General features: G+C 38.7%; 2 protein-coding genes across 2 annotated transcripts; one reads left to right on the top strand and one right to left on the bottom strand.

The window, feature by feature from the left end:
- The first annotated feature begins 1,359 nt into the window (after nucleotides 1–1,359).
- Nucleotides 1,360–2,298, top strand: LOC132676771 (olfactory receptor 6C2-like). The gene has a single exon (XM_060628779.2). It carries the CDS (start codon nucleotides 1,360–1,362, stop codon nucleotides 2,296–2,298), a length of 939 nt encoding a protein of 312 aa, XP_060484762.2.
- A 10,496-nt stretch (nucleotides 2,299–12,794) lies between these two features.
- Nucleotides 12,795–13,721, bottom strand: LOC132676575 (olfactory receptor 6C4). Its single transcript, XM_060628619.2, has one exon. It carries the CDS (start codon nucleotides 13,719–13,721, stop codon nucleotides 12,795–12,797), a length of 927 nt encoding a protein of 308 aa, XP_060484602.2.
- Nucleotides 13,722–22,457: the final 8,736 nt, after the last annotated feature.

Genomic DNA, 22,457 nt, shown 5'->3' with positions numbered 1-22,457 from the left:
GGTAAACATTCTATTTTTTTTATATCCACCATTTTCCAGTACTGGTATCACCTGTTTGCAAACCATTTGTCTCATAAACCCAGGGTAATGCCCCTTTTTCTATCATGATATCTGTAACCTGGCAAGGTAGTATAGTAATCTGTAGTTCATGGGAGTTGATTTTATGTATTTATGTATTTGTTTATTATTTTTGGAGAGAGAGAGTGAGAGTGCATGAGTATGAGTGGCGGAGAGGGGTAGAGGGAGAGAGAGAATCCCAAGAAGACTCCGCACTCAGTGTGGAGCCTGATATTTGAAAGTGGAGCCTCATATATGGGGCTCAATCCCATGACCATGAGATCACGACTTGAGCTGAAATCAAGAGTTGGACGCTTAATGGACTGAACCAAAGAGGTACCCCTATATTACTTAATTAAAATTCATAGTAATCTTATGATGTGGTATTCCTGTTAACTCTACTTCGTATTAGGAATTTGGAGAACAGAGAGATTAAATGACTTGCCTAAGGTCACTCAGCTAGTAGAAAACAGATATGATTTGATCCCAAACTGTTTCAAGGTCCATACAGTTAATGCCTGTGCATTACTGAAACATGTATCACACTTCTGTTGGTTATGAAGGAGGGAAAGCAAAGTATGTTTTGATAAATCCTTCCGCTATTTGTAATTTTACCCATGGTTTTCAAATTATATTAAAATAATCATTCATTAAAGCCTTCTCTGCTGAGGACAGGGATGGAAAATAAAGGGATAACAGACAAACTTAGAAAGTCAGGAGAAAGGACTATTGAAGGACTGGTTTCTGGGAGAAATCTAGTTGACCTTTAAATAATGCTTAGTTCACTAGGAGAGGGATCTGGAGAATCTAAGTAGGGCATAACCAACATCCGCCATATATTTTGCATTTTATCAGGCACCAAAACATAAAGCAAAGCAGTTTTAAGATTTAGCTTTTGAGTACAAAAGTTTTAGAATAAAGGGACTCTATGACCCATCAAAGTATAGCTCAAAGCAGTCAACTCCTGATCTAATAGGGGAAATCTCAACCAAAGTATGGGCTTAAAAAATGTTGGAAACAAGTGCTGTGAACTGGGAGACCTGGAATATTTAAAAGCAATTTCAGTAGCAGCAATTTTCAAGAGAAACTTCCCATAGCTTAGCTTCCCAGTGGTATATTTCAGTGGAGCTGAGAGAATTACCTCATCAAAACCTGATTATCAAGTTACAGAAGGAAATGAATGTGACTTGGTTTGCTTGGTATTGGTAGTCACTGTCTGATCCTGTCATATTGTGACATTGCTCCTCAGATCCGGTTTCTGTGACTTTTATGTGAAGATTGGGCAGTAGTATGAAGTCAATGATGAGAAACCATTCGGCAATAACAATGTTCATCATACTGGGTTTGACAAATGACCCACAACTAGAGATTCTGGTTTTTATCTTTCTGTTTATCACATATATGATAAGTGTAATTGGGAATCTGACCATAATTTCTCTCATCTTGGTGGATTCTCATTTAAAAACAGCTATGTATCTTTTTCTTCAAAATTTCTCCTTCTTAGAAATCTCATTCACAACTGCCTGTGTCCCCACATACCTGTACATGATATCAAGTGGGGACAAAACCATCACCATCAAGGCCTGCTTCAGCCAAATCTTTTTTATTGTTCTCTTTGGAGCTACACAATTTTTCCTCTTGGCTGTGATGTCCTACGACCGCTATGTGGCCATCTGCAAGCCCCTGCATTACGTGACCATCATGAACAACAGAGTCTGTTGGAATCTTATCCTGTCTTGTTGGGTGTCTGGCTTATTGATTATCTTTCCACCTCTTGGTTTGAGCCTCCATCTGGAATTCTGTGACTCTGATATTGGCCATTTTGTCTGTGATGCTTCTCCGTTACTGAAAAATTCATGTTCAGATACGTGGTTCATAGAGCAGCTGGTCATAGTCTGTGCTGTGTTGACCTTCATAATGACCCTTGTGTGTATAGTTCTGTCCTACATATACATCATTAGGACAATTCTAAGATTACCTTCTGCCCAGCAAAAGAAAAAAGCCTTTTCCACCTGTTCTTCCCACATGATTGTGGTTTCTGTCACCTATGGCAGCTGCATTTTTATGTATATCAAACCTTCAGCTAAGGATGAAGTGGCCATTAATAAGGCAGTTTCTCTGCTCACTACATCTGTTGCCCCTTTGTTGAACCCCTTCATTTATACTCTGAGAAATACACAAGTAAGGCGGTCTTTCCATGACATCCTTAAAAGACTTGCATTTCTTTCAAAGAAATATTAGATTCACATATTGGGAATTTAAATTGAAACAAAAACAATTTATCATATACTGACATGATATCATATATTACAAACAATCTATTGATTTAGTATATAGATGGTTATTAAGTTATGGGAGTTGTGCAATTCTCATAATATTGAGGAACAATAAAGAAAATTGGGAAGATAATCTAAGGAAAAATTGTGATAGGTGCAGCATTATGTAGATGGATATTTTTCTTCTTTTCTGAAATGTGTATGTCTTCCTAATTTACATTTCAATCAACTCTTTTTAAATGTTATTTATTTATTTATTTATTTATTTATTTATTTATTTATTTATAAATAAAGCATGAGCAGAGAGAGAGGGAGGGAAAATCCCAAGCAGGTTGGAGCAATCGGTGCAGAGCCCAATGTGGGGCTTGATTCCGTGAACCATGAGATCATGACCTGAGCTGAAATCAAGAGTCGGATGCTGGGGCACCTGGGTGGCTCAGTCAGTTAAGCATCCGACTTCAGCTCAGGTCATGATCTCACAGTTTGTGAGTTTGAGCCCTGCATCGGGCTCTGTGCTGACAGCTGAGAGCCTGGAGTCTGCCTCAGATTTTATGTCTCCCTCTCTCTCTGTCCCTCCCCCACTCACACTCTGTCTCTGTCTCTCTGTCTCAAAAATAAATAAACATAAAAAAAAAAGAGTCAGATGCTTAACCAACTGAGCCACCCAGGTGCCTCTTAACTCTTTTTAATCTTGTCACGTATACCTTACCATTACTCTTGTGTGTTGAATCTATTCCATTCTTGTCACTGCTTTCCCTTCCTTGCAACACTGCCTCTTTCAAAATATTTTCTTTTCAAGAGCATAAGAACATTGATTTTTAGGAAACACAAGTTCCCTTCACATTCAACTCCACTTTGTTAATGCTGCCTCACAATAAACATGTGGATTTGAACAAAATTGTAATCCTTGTTCAATTGTAATCCTTGTCTCTTGTAATCTGAAGTTATTAAAACATGTGCAAAAATCATTAACATAAAAATGTAACCAAATAGTCTTTTATGATAATTGATAGGCTTTGTCTTCTGAGTAATTGTTCCAAAAGCAATTACTGAAGGCAGGTAAAACACATGAATCCTTGACTTGAGGGCATCAGATTGTGGCTGAAACAATGAGGACCAGAGGGGCTGAGATTATGAAAAGGGTAGAATGGTGGAAGGATGAACAAATTGTAAATAGCTGCTTTGGCTCTTGAGGGCATTTTTAGATTCATGACTCTGGTGGATTAAAGATACTTGCAAGTTCTTCGTTACTTTCCAGATCAGAAGTTGTAGTTTCTTTCCTCTCCCCTTTCATCTTGACTATCTTTATGACTTGATTTTGACCATGAAAATGTAGTAGAAATGAAGGTGTAGTACTTCAGAAATTAGGTCTTTGGAGATCTGTAGCTCTCATCTTTTTTGGAACAAACACTTTGGGGAAATCTGTTGTTATGTGAGGAGTTTGAATACCCTGAGATTGTCATGCAGTGAGGAGCGAAATACTTGCAGAGAGGCTACGTGGAGAGAAATACCTGATAAGGTCCCATCTCTTTCAGCCATTGTAGCTTTGGTGACATCTGATGAAGAACCCACCTTGGACGTCAGCTCTGATGAGTCTTCACATGATTCCAAATCAATTCACCAACGATTACGGCTAAATGAAAGACCCATGTGAGAACCACCCAGCTGTTCCTGTCCACTTCTAGAACTGCAAGTGATAAAAAAAAATGTTTTATCCACTAAAACTTAGAGTGATATGTTACACAGCAATAGATTGGAAGAGTAAATATTGTTAAAATGTCAGTACCCAAAGCAATCTGCATATTCAATGTAATCCCTATCAAAATAACATCAGCATTCTTCACAGAGTTAGAACAAACAATTCCAAAATTTGTATGGAACTAGAAAGACCCGAATAGCCAAAGTAATGTTGAAAATAAAAATCAAAGCTGGAGACATCACAATTCCTGACTTCAAGCTATATTACAAAGCTGTAATCATCAAGACAGTATGGTATTGGTACAAAAAGAGACACATAGATCAATGCAACAGAATAGAGAATGCAGACATGGTCTTACAAATGCTTGTTCAACTAACCTTTGACAAATCAGGAAAGAATATCCAATAAAAGAAAAGACAGTCTCTTCAGCAAATGGTGTTGGGAAAACTGGACAGTGACATGCAAAAGAATGAACATGGACCACTTTCTTACCCCATACACCACTTTCTTACACCATACACAAAAATAAAATTAAAATGGATGAAAAACCTAAAGGTAAGTCAGGAAGCATCAAAACTTTAGAGGAGAAAACAGGCAACAACCTCTATGACCTCAGCCTCAGCAACTTCTTACTAGACATATATCTGGAGGCAAAGAAAACAAAAGCCAAAATGAACTACTGGGACCTCATCAAGATAAAAAGCTTCTGCACAGTGAAGGAAACAATCAGCAAAACTAAAAGGTAACTGGTGGAATGGGAGAAAATATTTGCAAGTGACATATTCTATAAAGGGTTAGTATCCAAAATGTATAAAGAGCTTATCAAACTCACCATCCAAAAAAGAAATAATCCAGTGACGAAATAAGCAAAAGACACAAAGAGACACTTTCCCAAAGAAGACATCCAGATGGCTAACAGACACATGAAAAGATGCTCATGGTCACTCATCATCAGGGAAATACGAGTCAAAACCACAATGAGATACCACCTCATACCTGTCAGAATGGCTAAAATGAGCACCTCAGATGTTGGTGAGGATGTGGAGAAAGGGGAACCATTTTGCTCTGATGGTAGAAATGCAAACTGGTACAGCCACTCTGGAAGACAGTATGGCGTTTTCTCAAAAAATTAAAAATAGAACTGCCCTACAATCTAACAATTGCAATACTAGATATTTATCCAGAGGATACAGGTGTGCTATTTTGAAGGGACCCAGGCACCCCAATGTTTATAGGAGCGCTATTGAGAACAGCTAAAGTATGGCAAGAGGCCAAATGTCCATTGAGTGATGAATGGATAAAGAAGATGTGATATATATATATATATATATATATATATATATATATATATAATACACAATAGAATATTATTTGGCATTCAAAAAAGTATGAAGTCTTGCCATTTGCAACAACGTGGATGGAACTAGAGTGTATTTTGCTAAGTGAAATAAGTCAGTCAGAGAGAGATAAATATATGATTTCACTCATATATGGAATTTAAGAAACAAAACATGAACATAGGGGAAGTGAAGCAAAAATAATATAAAAACAGAGAGGGAGACAAACCAAAGGGACTTTTATTTATTATTATTTTATTTATTTATTTATTTATAATAAAATGTAGGTGGTTCTTTATTCAAACTAATATTCCTAGTATTAATACTTCAATTTCCCCATATCACCAGTTGTTGATTCTGAATTTTAACAATATTATTGACTTTTGTATTTAATTTGTTAATGTTTATTTATTCTCGAGAGGGGGAGAGATAGGGGGAGAGAGAGAGGGAGAAAGCATGGGCAGGGCAGGGCAGGGGCAGAGCAAGAGAGGGACACAGAATCCAAAACAGGCTCTAGGCTCTGAGTTGTCAGCACAGAGCCCAATGCGGGGCTTGAACCCACGAACCGTGAGACCGTGACCTGAGCCAAAGTTGGACGCTTAACCAACTGAGCCACCCAGGTGCCCCTATTGACTTTTTATTTTTATTTATTTATTTTTTAATATATGAAATTTATTGTCAAATTGGTTTCCATACAACACCCAGTGCTCATCCCAAAAGGTGCCCTCCTCAATACCCATCACCCACCCTCCCCTCCCTCCCAACCCCCATCAACCCTCAGTTTGTTCTCAGTTTTTAACAGTCTCTTATGCTTTGGCTCTCTCCCACTCTAACCTCTTTTTTTTTTTCTTCCCCTCCCCCATGGGTTTCTGTTAAGTTTCTCAGGATCCACCTAAGAGTGAAACCATATGGTATCTGTCTTTCTCTGTATGGCTTATTTCACTTAGCATCACACTCTCCAGTTCCATCCACGTTGCTACAAAAGGCCATATTTCATTCTTTCTCATTGCCACGTAGTACTCCATTGTGTACATAAACCACAATTTCTTTATCCATTCATCAGTTGATGGACATTTAGGCTCTTTCCATAATTTGGCTATTGTTGAGAGTGCTGCTATAAACATTGGGGTACAAGTGCCCCTATGCATCAGTACTCCTGTATCCCTTGGGTAAATTCCTAGCAGTGCTATTGCTGGGTCATAGGGTAGGTCTGTTTTTAATTTTCTGAGGAACCTCCACACTGCTTTCCAGAGCGGCTGCACTAATTTGCATTCCCACCAACAGTGCAAGAGGGTTCCCGTTTCTCCACATCCTCTCCAGCATCTATAGTTTCCTGATTTGTTCATTTTGGCCACTCTGACTGGCGTGAGGTGATATCTGAGTGTGGTTTTGATTTGTATTTCCCTGATAAGGAGCGACGTTGAACATCTTTTCATGTGCCTGTTGGCCATCCGGATGTCTTCTTTAGAGAAGTGTCTATTTATGTTTTCTGCCCATTTCTTCACTGGGTTATTTGTTTTTCGGGTGTGGAGTTTGGTGAGTTCTTTATAGATTTTGGATACTAGCCCTTTGTCCGATATGTCATTGGCAAATATCTTTTCCCATTCCGTTGGTTGCCTTTTAGTTTTGTTGGTTGTTTCCTTTGCTGTGCAGAAGCTTTTTATCTTCATAAGGTCCCAGTAATTCACTTTTGCTTTTAATTCCCTTGCCTTTGGGGATGTGTCGTGTAAGAGATTGCTACGGCTGAGGTCAGAGAGGTCTTTTCCTGCTTTCTCCTCTAGGGTTTTGATGGTTTCCTGTCTCACATTCAGGTCCAAAGGGACTTTTAAATACAGAGAACAAACAGACGGTTGCTGGAGGGGTGTTGGTAGTATTTGGGTTGAATGGGTGATGGACATTAAGGATAGCATTTGTGATGAGCACTGGGTGTTATATGTAAGTGAAAAATCACTAAATTCTACTCCTGAAACCAACACTACACTATATGTTAATCTTGATTTTAAGTTAAAAAAAAAGAAATAAAAATGCCTGGTTTATTTAATTTATTTTTTTATTAAAAATATTTTTATTTGTTATTTTATTTATTTTAGCTACCAGTATTCTCAGGATAACATTAGAGCAGAGTTAGAGCAAGGAAATAATAGAAACACATGAGAGCTGACCCACTACACTTCAGCATTGGTTCCTCTATCCTCTATTCCTTCATCCCCAGCGGTTATGGACTACAGATACAAATCTAAATACGTAGTATTCTCCCAATGCTTCCCCTTGCAAACAGTTAAAATAAAATTCAAAAGAAAAAAGTATTTTTTAAGATGGCAAGTTAGGTAAGAACACTTCTATAATACTTGGGCCATCTGGCCTAAGGATCTTCTTTGTCATTTCTCTAAATTTATCCAGAAGGTCACAAATCAGGGCCTAAACTTCTATTCCTATACATCACTAGATAGTAGAGCTAAAGCCTATACATATGTAATGAGTTCAGAAGCCAAAATCTCTGAGCTGTCAGCACAGAGCCCGATGTGGGGCTGGAACTCACAAACCATGAGATAGTGACCTGAGCCAGAGTTGGATGCTTAACCAACTGAGCCACCCAAGTAGCCCTATTTAATTTAATTTAGTTTTAATTTTATTTATTTTTTTTGAGAGAGAGAGAGAGCGAGCAAGTGGGGGAGGGGCAGAGAGAGAGGGAGACAGAAACCCAAGCAGGCTCCATGCTGTCAGCACAGAGCCTTGTGCAGGGCTTGAACCCATGAGCTGTGAGATCATGACCTGAGCTGAAGAGTCTGACGCTCAGGTGAATGAGCCACCCAGGTGCCCCCCAAAAGTCTGGTTTCTTAAGGTGTATATTTTCCTTATAGATCCCATTTCAGCATACTTAGAAATATCCAGCCTTCTCTATTATAGGAAATGTATTATTATTTCCTATTATTCCACCCCCTTCTCTACCTGTAACTCTTATTATATAGGTTTATTTTGGCATCTGCACTTATCTTTTGTTGTCTAATTACCTAACTACCTGTTTTTCTATCTAATATAGTAACTTTATTGTTTTCAGTTATCTATCTAGTCTCTTTATCTTTTTTTTTTTTTTTTTTTTTTTGCTTTATGGGAGAACACATCAGATCTGATTTAGCTCACTATTTTTGTTTTTGTTTTATCTCTCCAGGTATTTATCCTCATTGTTTTATTATTTATTTCACTCATTATGTTTTTCAACAGTCTTTTCACCCAGTTTTTAAAATAATGCTTTGTCCTTGATTTTGACAGTATCATTCATATCTTTTTGATAAATGATACTTACTTTAAATTATTAATGTTTCTGTTCCAGTAATTCTTTGCATCATATGTTGTGTGGTGTGTAATTTTGCACCTCGCTGCCAGTGGATATATTCCTAACATGGGTGGTGATTTTGGCTTCTGAACTCATTACATATGTATAGGCTTTAGCTCTACTATCTAGTGATGTATAGGAATAGAAGTTTAGACCCTGATTTGTGACCTTCTGGATAAATTTAGAGAAATGACAAAGAAGATCCTTAGGCCAGATGGCCCAAGTATTATAGAAGTGTTCTTACCTAACTTGCCATCTTAAAAAATACTCTTTTTTTTTCTTTTGAATTTTATTTTAACTGTTTGCAAGGGGAAGCATTGGGAGAATACTATGTATTTAGATTTGTATCTGTAGTCCATAACCGCTGGGGATGAAGGAATAGAGGATAGAGGAACCAATGCTGAAGTGTGGTGGGTCAGCTCTCATGTGTTTCTATTATTTCCTTGCTCTAACTCTGCTCTAATGTTATCCTGAGAATACTGGTAGCTAAAACTGTTTCTTTTGATTCTTGTGTCCAGTGGTGACAGGAGGGATAATGCCCACTAACTTATACATTTAGAAACTGAACATTCCAAAGTTTTAGCTGCAGAATCGATAAACGCATTCCTCTGTTTATCTATAACTTGGATTACATTCCAAGTATGTGCTAGCATAAAGCCAGCTTAATGAACAGTTTCAGAAGTTGTCTTTTTTTTTGACAAGCTCATTTAGAAGGTAATATGTTTCTTTCCAAATTAATTTCTAAATGCTGATATTATGAAGGCTGGGTGAAGTCCTTTTTAAAAAAATTTTTTAAAATCTTTATTGTTTATTTTTGAGAGAGAGAGAGAGAGAGAGAGAGAGAGAGAGATAGAATGAGCAGGAGAGGGGGCAGAGAGAGAGGGAGGCACAGAATCCGAAGCAGGCTCCAGGCTCTGAGCTGGTAGCACAGAGCCCGATGTGGGGCTCAAACCCACAAACTGTGAGATCATGATCTGAGCCAAAGTCAGATACTTAACCGACTGAGCCACCCAGGCGCCCCTGGGTGAAGTCCTTAATGTGTTCTTCAACTTTGACTCACACCAAGTATCCTCCTTCCTTATCTTGTGTGCTTCTAGGGCACATGGAGTTGAGGTAGCTAGGTCCTAATAATCTGTTGCCAAATGTTCTGATTGGCTTTATCTGAAGTGTGGATAAGACCCTCATTGATCTGGCTATCCTAGGATGCAACTGGACATAAGGGAAATGTAAGCAAGCTGACCTTGGTGCAGAGGGATTACACCTAGAATGGCCAACGTTTATATAGTCCCAGTCATATTAAACCAATCAATTTAGCATCTCTTTTACTAATTAAGCCCCACTTTCTTGAGAAGGTATTGTTCACCATTATCATACTGTTAAAATGGGTATCACTTATTAAACATTTAAGTATTAGCTTTTAAAATGTTTTATGCCTATTATATCATTTAATGTTCAAAACTATCATATACAATAGACATAACTATCCACATTTTAGAATTTGAGAAAAGTAAGCCTTAGAGAGGTCATAAACCATCTCAAGGCAACTGTTGTAAAACACAAATCTGGGATTCTAACTAAAGCATATATTTTTGACCACTATATGGCATTATCTTCCACTTCACCATAGATTTGGGTAAAAGTGTGGATCTGTGGGAACATAATGATTGAAAGGTGGCTATTTGATAACATTTCTATATCATTTGATAATAGCTCAGTAAATTTGTGTTGGTTCATAACACTTTTGGGAGCTTCTTGGGTGAAATCTGAAGCTGGCCTCTGTACTCAGAAGGCAGGGAGAGTGTGGGGGGCCAGCCCCGGTGCCAGGCTGAGACCAGGTGGAGCAATATTCCCCGTTGACTCAAGCCAACCCGGTGGTTCCCCCTCCCATTCATGTGGGAGGCCGGGCCTGCGCCAGGCTGAGACCTGGTCGAGCAACGTTCCCTGTTGACTCAAGCCAACCCGGTGGTTCCCCCTCCCATTCCCCCACTTTCAAGGGCATACGAAAGCCTTGTCAAGGCTGAGAAAGTTAATTCCTGAAGCCTGTGGTCTACAGGTGTTGGCAATAATGCTACCTCCCTTTTTCTACCCCAAGTCAGATAGAAACAAACATGGGAATTGTGTTTTGCTAGCAATCTTATCAACAAGGTCTTGTTGTGACCCGTCTAGAAAATTCACAAGAAACACAGAACGAAATGTTTTGGTTGGCAGCGATTATGTGAAACCTGATTATTCTTAGAATGACCTGATCCATAAGAGTCTTATATTATAAAAGATTGTGTACAGCAACAATAAAGCCGTCACTTGGGCCATCAGCCCAGGGGACCCTCCTGTTCCCAAACTTTCTCTTCTCTCTTTTTTCTTACATTCCCCTACCCTCAGGACCCTGACCTCGGTGTTTGTCGCGCCGGTCGCGACAGGAGAGACTGAAGAAAGAAGCAGGCCATTCCAGGTTGGTAGGTGGCAGTTTTAATGAGCAAAGGGAATTTACGTATGAGGCTTGCCTTGGGTGGCAGCAAGGCAGTTGGATCCTCACAGCTGCCCACTGCTTCTTAAAAGTTTATAAATAGGCTTTAACTGGGTTCAGTCACTTATAACGTGCAGGTGTTCTCCACACCATGTAACTATCTCAAGGTTGTGTTCTTGGAGCAGCCTCTGGGAGTGGGAAAGGCAAGTGGAGCCCACATTCCAAGGATAGGGGAGGGAGGGAGGAGCCTCCAAGTATGGGTCCAGCTCGCGGGTCAATCTGTGGTCATGTCTTTTTGATGATGTTCCCCAACAATTTGTAATAAATTAAAAGGCATCACCAATCTCTATCTTAGTCACCAAAGAAATCCAGATATTCAAAATAGCAATGGCTTTACATAAAAGATTCTTTATTCAAAATATGATGCGCTCTTCAATATTTTTATGGTTCTGGAAATTTTCTCTCATAACAAGTCCAATGCAGCTTGTTTCTTAAATTCCCAAGAAGCATCATTCCACCAAATAATATTACCACATATAAAGCATGTGAACACATCAGATGATGTTTCACTGGTGCTTCAAACAGTAACCAGCATTCTACAATGCATTAGGATATTACTAAAATATTTACAAGTACTCAGATTTCCAAAAATGTTCTTAGTTCCTTTGAAGTTTAGGCCCATCACCAATTCATATTCAAGTTGTTGTCACCTTAAATCCATGTATAGAGTCCTTGGTAGGGTAGTCTCTATTCCCATTTGGTTGCTAACACTCATAATTTGGAACATTCTAGATATAAAACCATATTAATACTTTATATTCATTTGCAGTTTATGAAAAAGGCATCCCTGGATTATGTTATAAACAAAAGCAAAAACTTGGGGGAAAGTTAAAAGAATGGAGTCATATCACAGAAGGTGTCCTTTCTGATATCTAATAAAAGTAAACAAAATGTGAAAATATAATAGCAAAAAAAAAAAAATCACCAAAACTACCAAAGAGAGAGAATGGGAAATCTCAGTCATTAACTTTAAAAGATGTCAGTGAAGAAAAGCAATAGATCCTGTGTAGAAGTGGAAGACTTTTAACCTTGGCTCTAGAATACTCTTGGAACCATAACTTCTAGAAAATGGATGGGTAAGTTGATAAAAATCTTGAGGGTTTTCACTTCATTTGGAGAAAAGTGGACCAAATGTATATCCTTTTTGTTTTCCTTTATGGAAGGATAAAAGTTGTAATGGCTACAGCGAAAGGTGAATGAAAAGGGGAGGAGAATAAAAATTATTGACACTTTGATGGAAGCATAGTTTCTAGGGCCTCATGATGAAGAAAAATGGCAATCCTAGATTTTGGCCTCTCTTCCTCTAAATTCTTATTTTTCCACTCTTCTAAATAAGCAATATGTTTTGCCTCTTGAATTTCAAGTGATTTCTGGAAAATAGTTAATTCTCTCTAACTGTTCTTTTTGTGGATCTCATTTATCTTTCTCTAATAGCCCTTACCACGTAATTTTATTTTATTTTTTGTAAGCTTATTACGTAAGTATACAGTTTATATACCTTTCTATCATACTAGGCTGCAGATACCTTGAAATTAGGATATATGCCTTTGATTGAAATGTATTGTTTTTAAAGCTTCACAATCTTTTTGACGGTGTCCTTGAATGCTTGCTTCACTTGCTGATTTCTTAGAGTGTAAATGAAGGGGTTTAATAAGGGAGTAATTGAGGTAATGAGCACAGCTATTCCTTTGTTGAAAGCGCCTTCTTCTTTTGCTGATGGATTAATGTACATAAACATGCAGCTGCCATAAGAGAGGGAGATGACAATCATGTGGGAAGAACAAGTGGAAAAAGCCTTTGTCCTCTGCTGGGCAGAAGGGATCCTCAAAATGGTCCTGATAATGTATGTATAAGAACATGTCACCAGCACCAGAGTAACCACCAGAGTCACAACTGCCAAGAAGATGACCATCAATTCTAGGAGGCTTGTGTCTGAGCAGGCAAGCTCCAGAAGGGGCCCATAGTCACAGTAATAGTGATTCAGAACATTGGAGGCACAGAAATCCACCTGGCTCATCAGGATGATTGGGGGTAAGATAGCTAGGAATCCTCCTAGCCAGGAGCAGAACACAAGTTGTATGCAGACTCTGTTGCTCATGATGGTCAGGTAATGCAGGGGTTTGCAGATGGCAATATAGCGGTCATAGGACATAGAAGCCAAGAGGTAAAACTCTGTTGCCCCAAGGAATATAGCAAAAAAATATTGAATCAAGCATCCAGCAAAACTGATGACTTTATTTCCTGTTGTCACACTGGTCAGAAATCTGGGAATAAAAATGGATGTGAAGGAAATTTCTAAGAAGGAGAAATTCCGGAGGAAGAAATACATGGGGGTCTGGAGGTGAGGGTGTACCCGAGTGAGAATGATGATAGTCAGATTTCCTAGGACACTTAACATGTAGGTGAGGAGCAGAAAGATGAATATCACAATTTGGACCTCAGGTTGATTTGTGAAGCCCAACAGAATGAACTCAGTAAACGTCCTATTTTTCATTGTTGACCCTTTGGAGATCTGAAGGAAAAAGGTGACTGATGAAAAATGAGCTTTCTCAGGGTAGGAGAGACAAAGCTGATAGTAATGAATCATGTCATATATTACTCTCTATTCAGTTGTCCCAAACCAGTATCACATTGCAGTGGCCTTGGCTCCATGGAAGCCCAATATCTTCTATGTGAATGACCTTAATCCTAAAGTCTTTTTAATTCCCCAGTTGATATGTTTTTGGACACTTAACAGAATCTGTTACAGAATAATTACTCATTTTTCCCCCAGGAGAATATATTTTGAACCTATCCTTTAATCCCCAAGTGTTTATAAAATCTCCATATTTAAGTCACTTTCCTCTGACTCCATTAGTTTTTCATACTTCTGTACTCTTGGTGGAAGTTTTTCTATCAGATTCTGTTTTTTTGTGATTCCTTTTCTCCTCCTTGTGCTCTTTCCCCTTCTCTGTACCATTTGACACTTCTCTGGCTATCTTCCATAGATCCTCATCTCCATAATTGTCCAAATCTCTGACTTCCTTGATTCAGCAACCAATAGGAAATTCCCCACATGGATATGGTTGAAGGTTTTGATGTATAAGTGATTTATTCTGCACCCCTATTTCTTTTGAAGCATAAATTTGTAATAGACCTTTAAGACTTATGATCTTTGGTTCAGTATATCTCATATTGTGAGCATATTTTGGTACATGAACAAGGCTATGGTGTCAATAAATCAGATTTATTAGCATTTCTTATATGTTTCTCTGCCATGTATATTTGGAATATATCTCTGAGAATAGAGATCTTGAGATACCCACAGGAAGCATCTCAGTGTGGATTTTGCTCAAAGTCTTAAAGATTTCTTAGTGGCAAACTAAGGATGACAGTTTCTCTCTTCTTGGTATAGAGACAAGGAAGAGGGACATTTTTGTTTCTGACAATGAGTCCTTTGTAGATAAATTGGTAACCCCCAAGGAAGGAAACTTTGGCAGTGGTATCCTGCATACATTTTTAGATTTTTCTGAGTCAGAAGCAAAGACAATGTAAAAGGCCCTTCTAATTCACATGCATATGGGTAAGAAAAAAATCATATCCTCACAATCATTCTTATCAATCTCCCCATACTTCCTTATGCTGTTGGAGGCACTAGGCACTATTAAACATTGACCTGGATTCCCCTACAGCCCTCCCTTCCCTGTTTGTACTAACCTCTGGTCTGTGGCAAGTACTGCATTTTCATCCAGATTTTCGTGACTGATTGACCTCATGATCCACATTTATAGAATAATAACATCAGTGACTTTAAAAACATACAGTGCTCATACCCTTGACAATCTGAATGACTGTAGTGGGACGTTTATTTTGTTGATCCTAAGAGGTAAGTCAAGGGTGAAATGTGCCCTGTGAGTCTTGAGTAGTATAAATTTTGACATGCTCTCTATTGGCTTCCTGTCAACATTCTCCCCTTCACTCTCTCTTTTTGTTGCAGGAGTCACTGGCCATAGGTGGCTATTTCTTTATTTTAAGAAATTGAATAATAATTGACCTACAATATTCATTATTTTCAGGTGTGCAACATAGTGATTTGATAATTTTTTAATGTATTATGAAATGATCACCAAAATAGCCTAGTTACTGTCTGCCACCATGAAAGTTCTTAAAAACATTATTATCATCTATGCTGTACATTACATCCCTGTGATTTATTATTGGAAGTTAGTCCCACTTAATACCCTTTACCTTTCTTACCTTCCTCCCCCTATTCTCTCCCCACTCTGGTAATCTACAGTTTCTTTTGTAGATTATAAGTCTGTTTCTGTTTGTTGTTGTTGTTGGTTTTGTTTCTTAGATTCCACATGTAAGCATTCCACTTTTCTCTTAATGAAAGTACCCAAGTCTTTGGGGCTTAACTTAGGAAGCATATTACCTTCCATTCTATTAATGCAAACCAGAATCAAATGATACTTCCTGAGAAATACAGTCCTTCACATGTATAATAAAAGAAAAACAAATAAATGAATAACCCCCTACTACAGCAATGATAGAATTAGAAAAGTGGACTTTGATAGATGGAAAATTCCTTAATATTTCTTTTCTAAGAGAGATGATTTTGAAGTTCTTAGAAGGCAGGATATGGGCTTCTTTGCAGTTTCTGTGTTAGGCAGAATGCTGCAGGTTTTATCTGCTCTTTTCAGAACAGGCACATGGGGATCAATTCCCTGAAGAAGTTAAACATGCCCTATGGACTTCAGTTCAAAAGCTGCAAATGAACCGCAATTGTTGACAGTTTTAAGAACAAGTTGTAAACATATGGCTGAGGAGAGAAGGTCCAGAGAGACCACGATAAGGGTTCCATGAGAGAATCTGCCACAGACATGAGGTTTGTGAAGCTGAGAGCCATGGAGTGAGACCCCTGAGGATTGGTGTGCCTGGCCTACTCATCACTTCTATTATTTCTCCCTTTAATAGCCCAATTTGGCCAGTGGTCAAATGTGATATAAATGAATTCACTTCGCAGTGAATTACCATAACCTTAATGCCATCATAGTTTTCATTAAGATCTGCATTACTAATTTTACTAAAATTAATAGGAATCAGCAACTGGAAAATATTTTGTTGTTATAGATTTGGCTCATATGTTGTATTCTATGAATAGCTCTTTACTTTTAAAGGAATGATACATTTTCACTCACCTCCCCATGAGACATTTGCCAATGTTCATTCCTTTACACATCTTAACTACGTCCAACTTATTCCAAGAACACAGGTATGGTGTTAGGTTGATAACATAATGTCTTTCTGCAAGGAAATTCAAGCTCCAGTCAGGGTTGGGCCATTGCATCCTATAAAATTCAAGTCCTGCTTACTTAAGTAAAATTTCTGGACATTACTTGTCAGCTCAGGGATGATCCATACCTGATGCAGTAAGGAACCGACTTCTCACTGACATCGGCACTTACTACTTTAAGGTAGACTCAACAGGGGCGCCTGGGTGGCTCAGTCTGTTAAGCGGCCGACTTCCGCTCAGGTCATGATCTCGCGGTCCGTGAGTTCCAGCCCCGCGTTGGGCTCTGTGCTGACCGCTCAGAGCCTGGAGCCTGTTTCAGATTCTGTGTCTCCCTCTCGCTGACCCTCCCCTGTTCATGCTCTGTCTCTCTCTGTCTCAAAAATAAATAAAACGTTAAAAAAAATTAAAAAAAAAAAAAAAGTAGACTCAACATTTACTGTGTTTATTTGGGTTTCAGAAACAACATCTTTTACATTTACATTTTTTATTTAGATTCATTATACTGTTACTCACAAATTGGCTTACTTTGTTTTTTTGAAAAAAATATTTTTTTAATTTATTTATTTTTGAGAGAGAGACAGTGCAAGTGTGTGTGTGTGTGGAGGGGGGGACAGAGAAGGGGGGGGGGACACAGAATTTGAAACAGGCTTCAGGCTCCAAGCTGTCAGCACAGAGCCTGGCGTGAGGCTTGAACTCATGAACTGTATGACCATGACCTGAGCTGAAGTTGGCCACTTAACCAACTGAGCCATCCAGATGCCCCTAAATTGGCTTACTTTGAATGGGCTATCCAATGACAAAAGGCTCTAGAATCTGTCTAAATTGCAATAAATCAGGGGCATCTGGGTGGTTCAGTCGGTTAAGTGTCTGTCTTCAGCTCAGATCATGATCTCATGGTTCATGGGTTCGAGCCCCACATCAGGCTCTATGGTAACAGCTCAGTGCCTGGAGCCTGCTTCAGATTCTGTGTCTCCCTTTCTCTCTGTCCCTCTCCTGCTTGTGCTCTATCTCAAAAATCAATAAACATTAAACAAATTAAATTGCAATACATTAGGCACTCTCATTTGTGTCCCCCGCAAAAGCTCCTTCATTGTAGAGGCTTCAACAACCTCCTCACATTCCTTCTGGGGTTTTTGGATCAGCTATGGTGGTCATACGTTGTTCATGGACTTTTGGCAAGAGACTATTTTCCTTGGCCGAATCCTACACACCATTGGGATGGCAACTGTTGGCTGCATTGTGTGCTCTTCTTGAGATAAATGCTTTCACATGTCCTGAGCTTGTGACTCTCTGGACCCAGTTGCCCATTGTGCCTGTGGTCATTGAGTCAGCACTCCACAAACTTGGCATAGATGCTTCATTATTAAAAGGAAAATGCTACTTATGGAGCCAACTTGGGCCCTCTGGCATATCCCACCTGTAAGAGGAAGTGGTTTCCACATTATCAGTCCTTTGCTAGATGCAACAGTGCCTGAAGAGGTCACCCTTTTCTCCTATCCGTTGGCTACCTAACAACCCCATTGGGATTAATTTAGTGAGTAGGAAAGGGAGTTTGTATTCTTTATAGATGTTAGCACCACCATCATGCATGGTAGAACCTACTGAAGAGCTACTGCATTCCATTCCCTAACTGGGACATCCCTAATCAAGCAAGGATGGAACCTGTGGGTCAGCACAGTTATGTTAGCATTAGACAATGTTCTGGCCAACACTTGGCCCCTTCCTCACATTTTTATAGACTTTAGTGCCATTGCCAATGATATGGTCATCTGGTTTGACTAATGGCAGCAATAATAATTCCTTATCTGAGGTGTTCCCCCCCTATCTTTCAAGTAAAGAACTTTAGGGATTTTTTGCCTCATAGATCATCAAAATGCAAATCAAGGCCACACATATTCTCCACATACTAAAATTTAGTTTTCAGGGACTCATTATAATACACAGGTAGATAAATTGGTTTTGATTTCTGAGACACATATTGGCACAGCCTCAGATCCGATGCCACTAACTCTGGACTGGTAGGCTTATGAAATATCAGGCCATGGAGAAGCTAATGCCTTGAAGTCCTGAGAAGAATGAAAGGGACTTCCCCTCTCCTCTGCCATGGGTAACGTAGTGACTAATGTACCTTATATGGGAAAATGTGCCACTGTCTATATAATTGATGAGGCTTAATTCCCTGGGGACTATCCGTTAACCAATGGCAAATAGATTTTATGGGGTCGCTGACCCTCTGCAGAAGATACTTACTATTCTCTGGCCGTGGTGGTACATTTATAAGGGAATATTACTCGTCTATCCTTATAGACATGTTACCATTGAAGCCACAACACAAGGTACCAACAAGACACTTCTTATTCTCTTCAGACTTCCAGGCATTATTGATAGTAACCAAGGCACACACTTCAGTTCTCAGAATTCACTGTGTTGGGCTCTTGAAAAAGCATTCAGTAAAACTACCCACCCCCTTCACTCTACCCCTGTGCCAGCCTCAGGCTAAAGGCTTTAAGTGCAAGGAAGCTTACTTAAAGAAACCTTGCTAAAATTACATGATTAATACATGGTTTTCCAAATGACTGTCACTGCCATCAGCAACTGTATTTATGCTCAACTTCTGGCAGTTAAGACCCCTTACTTTGTTCTGATCATTGGGCTTACTGGCACCTTATAAATAGAAACCTTCCTGTACAAGACGTTTCTGTCAAAATAGTCACTCCTGTTAGGTCTTTGGTTTCATTGTTATATACCCCAGTCATATCCCATTCTCAGGCCTTCCTCCTAACATCACCTGTATTCTGTGTACCTTTTATGCCAATGTTTTATTTTGGGCAACAGAACTTCCCTCAGTCTCAACACCAACATGCTCTTTTCCTGCTAATTGTGCTTACTTTGCTCACAATCCTGGGAGTCACAGGCATTGCCTTAGGCACACATAACACCACCACACAAACTTATGTTATTAATGCCCACCAGGAAGTATCAAAGATGCTTTATAAACACATGCAACAGCATTGTACCACATTGTATGAATTTATTGTAAAACTTATTTATCCATTTTTGGAGCACCTGGGTGACTCAGTCGGTTAAACATCTGACTCTTGATTTGGGCTCAGGTCATGATCTCACGTTTCATGAGATCAAGGCCTGCAGCAGGCTCTGTGCTGACAGCGCCAACCCTGCTTGGGTTTCTATCTCTGTTCCTCCCTCACTTGTGCTGTTCGTGTCTCAAAAATAAATGAATAAACATAAAAAAAACCCACCTTATTTATCCATTTTACTGCTGATAGAAATTTAGGTTGTTTCTGTTTCAGGGAAATTTTGAACAAGTTGCAATGAGCATTTTTGTACATGCATGCTACAGCGTTTTTAGAGAGGTTTGTTCAGGAAACATATCCAGGTTATTTGGTAGTGCATTTAAAATATTCAAATGTATTACTAATTTCTGGTTATACTTTTGATATTGATTTCTGGCTTAATTACACTGTGGGCAGAGAACAAATCCATATTTCCAATCTTTTGAAATTTATTGAGATTTGTGTTTTGATCCTTTCATTATAAAAATGTACTGTTTGTTCTTTTGTTGTTGTTTGTTCTTGAAAAGAAAGTGGATTCTGGATTTGTTGGGTACAATATACTTTCCATATTTTTATTAAGTCAAGATTTTAATCTTGTGCCTTAAATCTGTATATTCTTTGTCATGTCCTACTATTGATTTTATGGCTTAAAAAATTCCCCCATAATTATAGATTTAACCATTTTTTCATTACATGTCTACCAATTTTTATTCTGTTAGTTTTGAGGGCTAGTTGTTAGGGGCACAAAAAATTATCAAAGTCTATAGTTAGTTATTATCTTTACCCTCCTCCCAGTCAGCAAAAGGAATGTAGGGATTTATCTCCATTTCATATATCTTAATTAGTGTGACATTTTTGTTTTATATTTTTATGTTCTATGTATTGTTAAAACCCCATAGTATATGACTGTTACTGATTTTGCAGATGTTCACTTAGATTTACCTATATATTTACCAGTTTAATTGTTATCCATTCTTTCTTTCATGTTATTTCTTCCATTTTCACCCTAATATAGAGAGATACCTCAGAGAAATCTGGTGTACCCTTTACTAGTTTCCCAAGATAGTAACATCTTGCAAAACTGTAGTATAGACAGGATATTGCCATTATAATCCATTGACCTTTTATAATTTATTATAGTCTGGTTCTTCTCGTGGCTAATTTTTTAGTTTTTTACATGTGAAAATCTCTTTAATCTTTTGTTTTTAAAATAAATCTTCTTTTTAAATTTAGCATGCAGAAGAAAAGTACACAAAAAAGAAGTGCCACGATGGAGTAAATATCACATCTAAATAACTAGCACCCAGAAATTCAATTGTGATGTGTCTTGGTGTGCATTGCTTTAGCTTTCTTCTGTTTTAAATCTGCTTGACTACTTGAATCTGCAGGTTTATGTGTTTTTCCAAATTTGGGAAGTGTTCAATAATTATTTCTTAGAATCGTTTCTCAGCTCTCTTATTTCCTTCTGGGATTCCAATTTAGCAATGTTAGCTCTTTTCCAATTGTCCCATGGATGCCTGAAGCTTTTTTTATTTTTAAAAATTGTATTTACTCTCTGTTGTTCCAATTGGGTAAATGCTACTGATCTGTCTTCAAGTTCACTGATCTGTCTTCAGTCATCTATATTAATGAGGTCATCCAGTGAATGTTCAAAATTTGTTATTGTATTTCTAAGTTCTGTATTTCCATTTAGTTCATTTTATAACTTTAATTTCTTTGTGAGATATCTATGTTTTCATTTTTTACTTTATAACTTTAATTTCTTTGTGAGATATCTATGTTTTCATTTTTTAAAAGAGAATCCACAGCTGCATTGAAGCATTTTTATGATGGCTGCCTTAAAATTCATGTTAGATAATCCCCAAATTTGATTCATCCCAGTGTTGGCATCTGTTGATTATCTTTCTTCATTCAAGTTGTGGTATTTTTGGTTCTTTGTGTTATGAGCAATTTTGGATTGTACTTTTGATATTTTTGATACTTAATTACAATATTCAGAATCCTGTGTAATATATATTTTTCAGCAGCCAGTCTCTGTTGAGGTGAAGCACAAGACCAGGTGAGTGTGTATGTTTGGTCTCTGGCTCAGCCCTGCCAACACCATCCTGAAAAAAGTGGAACTTTCTACCCATGTTGCCTCATGCAGATGGGTGGGGTGGAAGTTCAGCTTCCTTCTCAGCCTTGGTGACACCTTCACACTGAGAGTAGGGCATTGATTCATACTGTCTTTTTGTCAGTGGGAGTATATACTTAAACCAGGCCCTGCTACCATCAGGGAGAGGCAAGCACAGATCTGACTCACACTACTGTTGCTGCAGGGTCGGGCTTCCCAGTTTCATGCTCATCTTTGCTGGCCAGGGGAAGTCTGGCCAGAGGGGCCAACTAGTCCATCTCATACCACTTCATCCCACATCATTGATGGTAGGTAGAGGTGGAGGGTCAGCTCCCCACTGGGTCTTGCTCACACAGAGAAAGGGGCAGTGGAGTATCCTCTACCTCTACCTCACACAACATCATTCTGTCTTGTTAATGCCAGATGGGAGTGGAGGCTCAGCTCCACACTGGCCCCGCTTACACTGTAGGGGACAGGAGTGTTGAATAGACCAGGTTTGCACTGAGTCATTTGGTCTTATTGCCCTTAGGTGGGTGTGGAGTTTCAGTTCCCAATTAGACCTCAATGACTGCAAGGATGGAAGAAAGTAGAGTGTAGCCTCAAATAACACCACCTCCAGGTGGGAGTGGAGGCTGGCTCACCACCTACCTGATGATACTACTCTGCAGAAGGATTGGAAGCATTGCCTATTTCCATGGGATGAGAATGAAAGATTAGCTTCCCACTCAGCCCACTGACAGCACCCTGCCTGGGAAATCAGAGTGAGCT

The sequence above is a fragment of the Panthera onca genome, chromosome B4, assembly GCF_046562875.1.
Source record: "Panthera onca isolate mPanOnc1 chromosome B4, mPanOnc1 haplotype 2, whole genome shotgun sequence".
Lineage (NCBI taxonomy): Eukaryota > Metazoa > Chordata > Mammalia > Carnivora > Felidae > Panthera > Panthera onca.
Note: the sequence above shows the minus strand (reverse complement) of the source record. Positions and strands in the feature narration are given on the sequence as shown.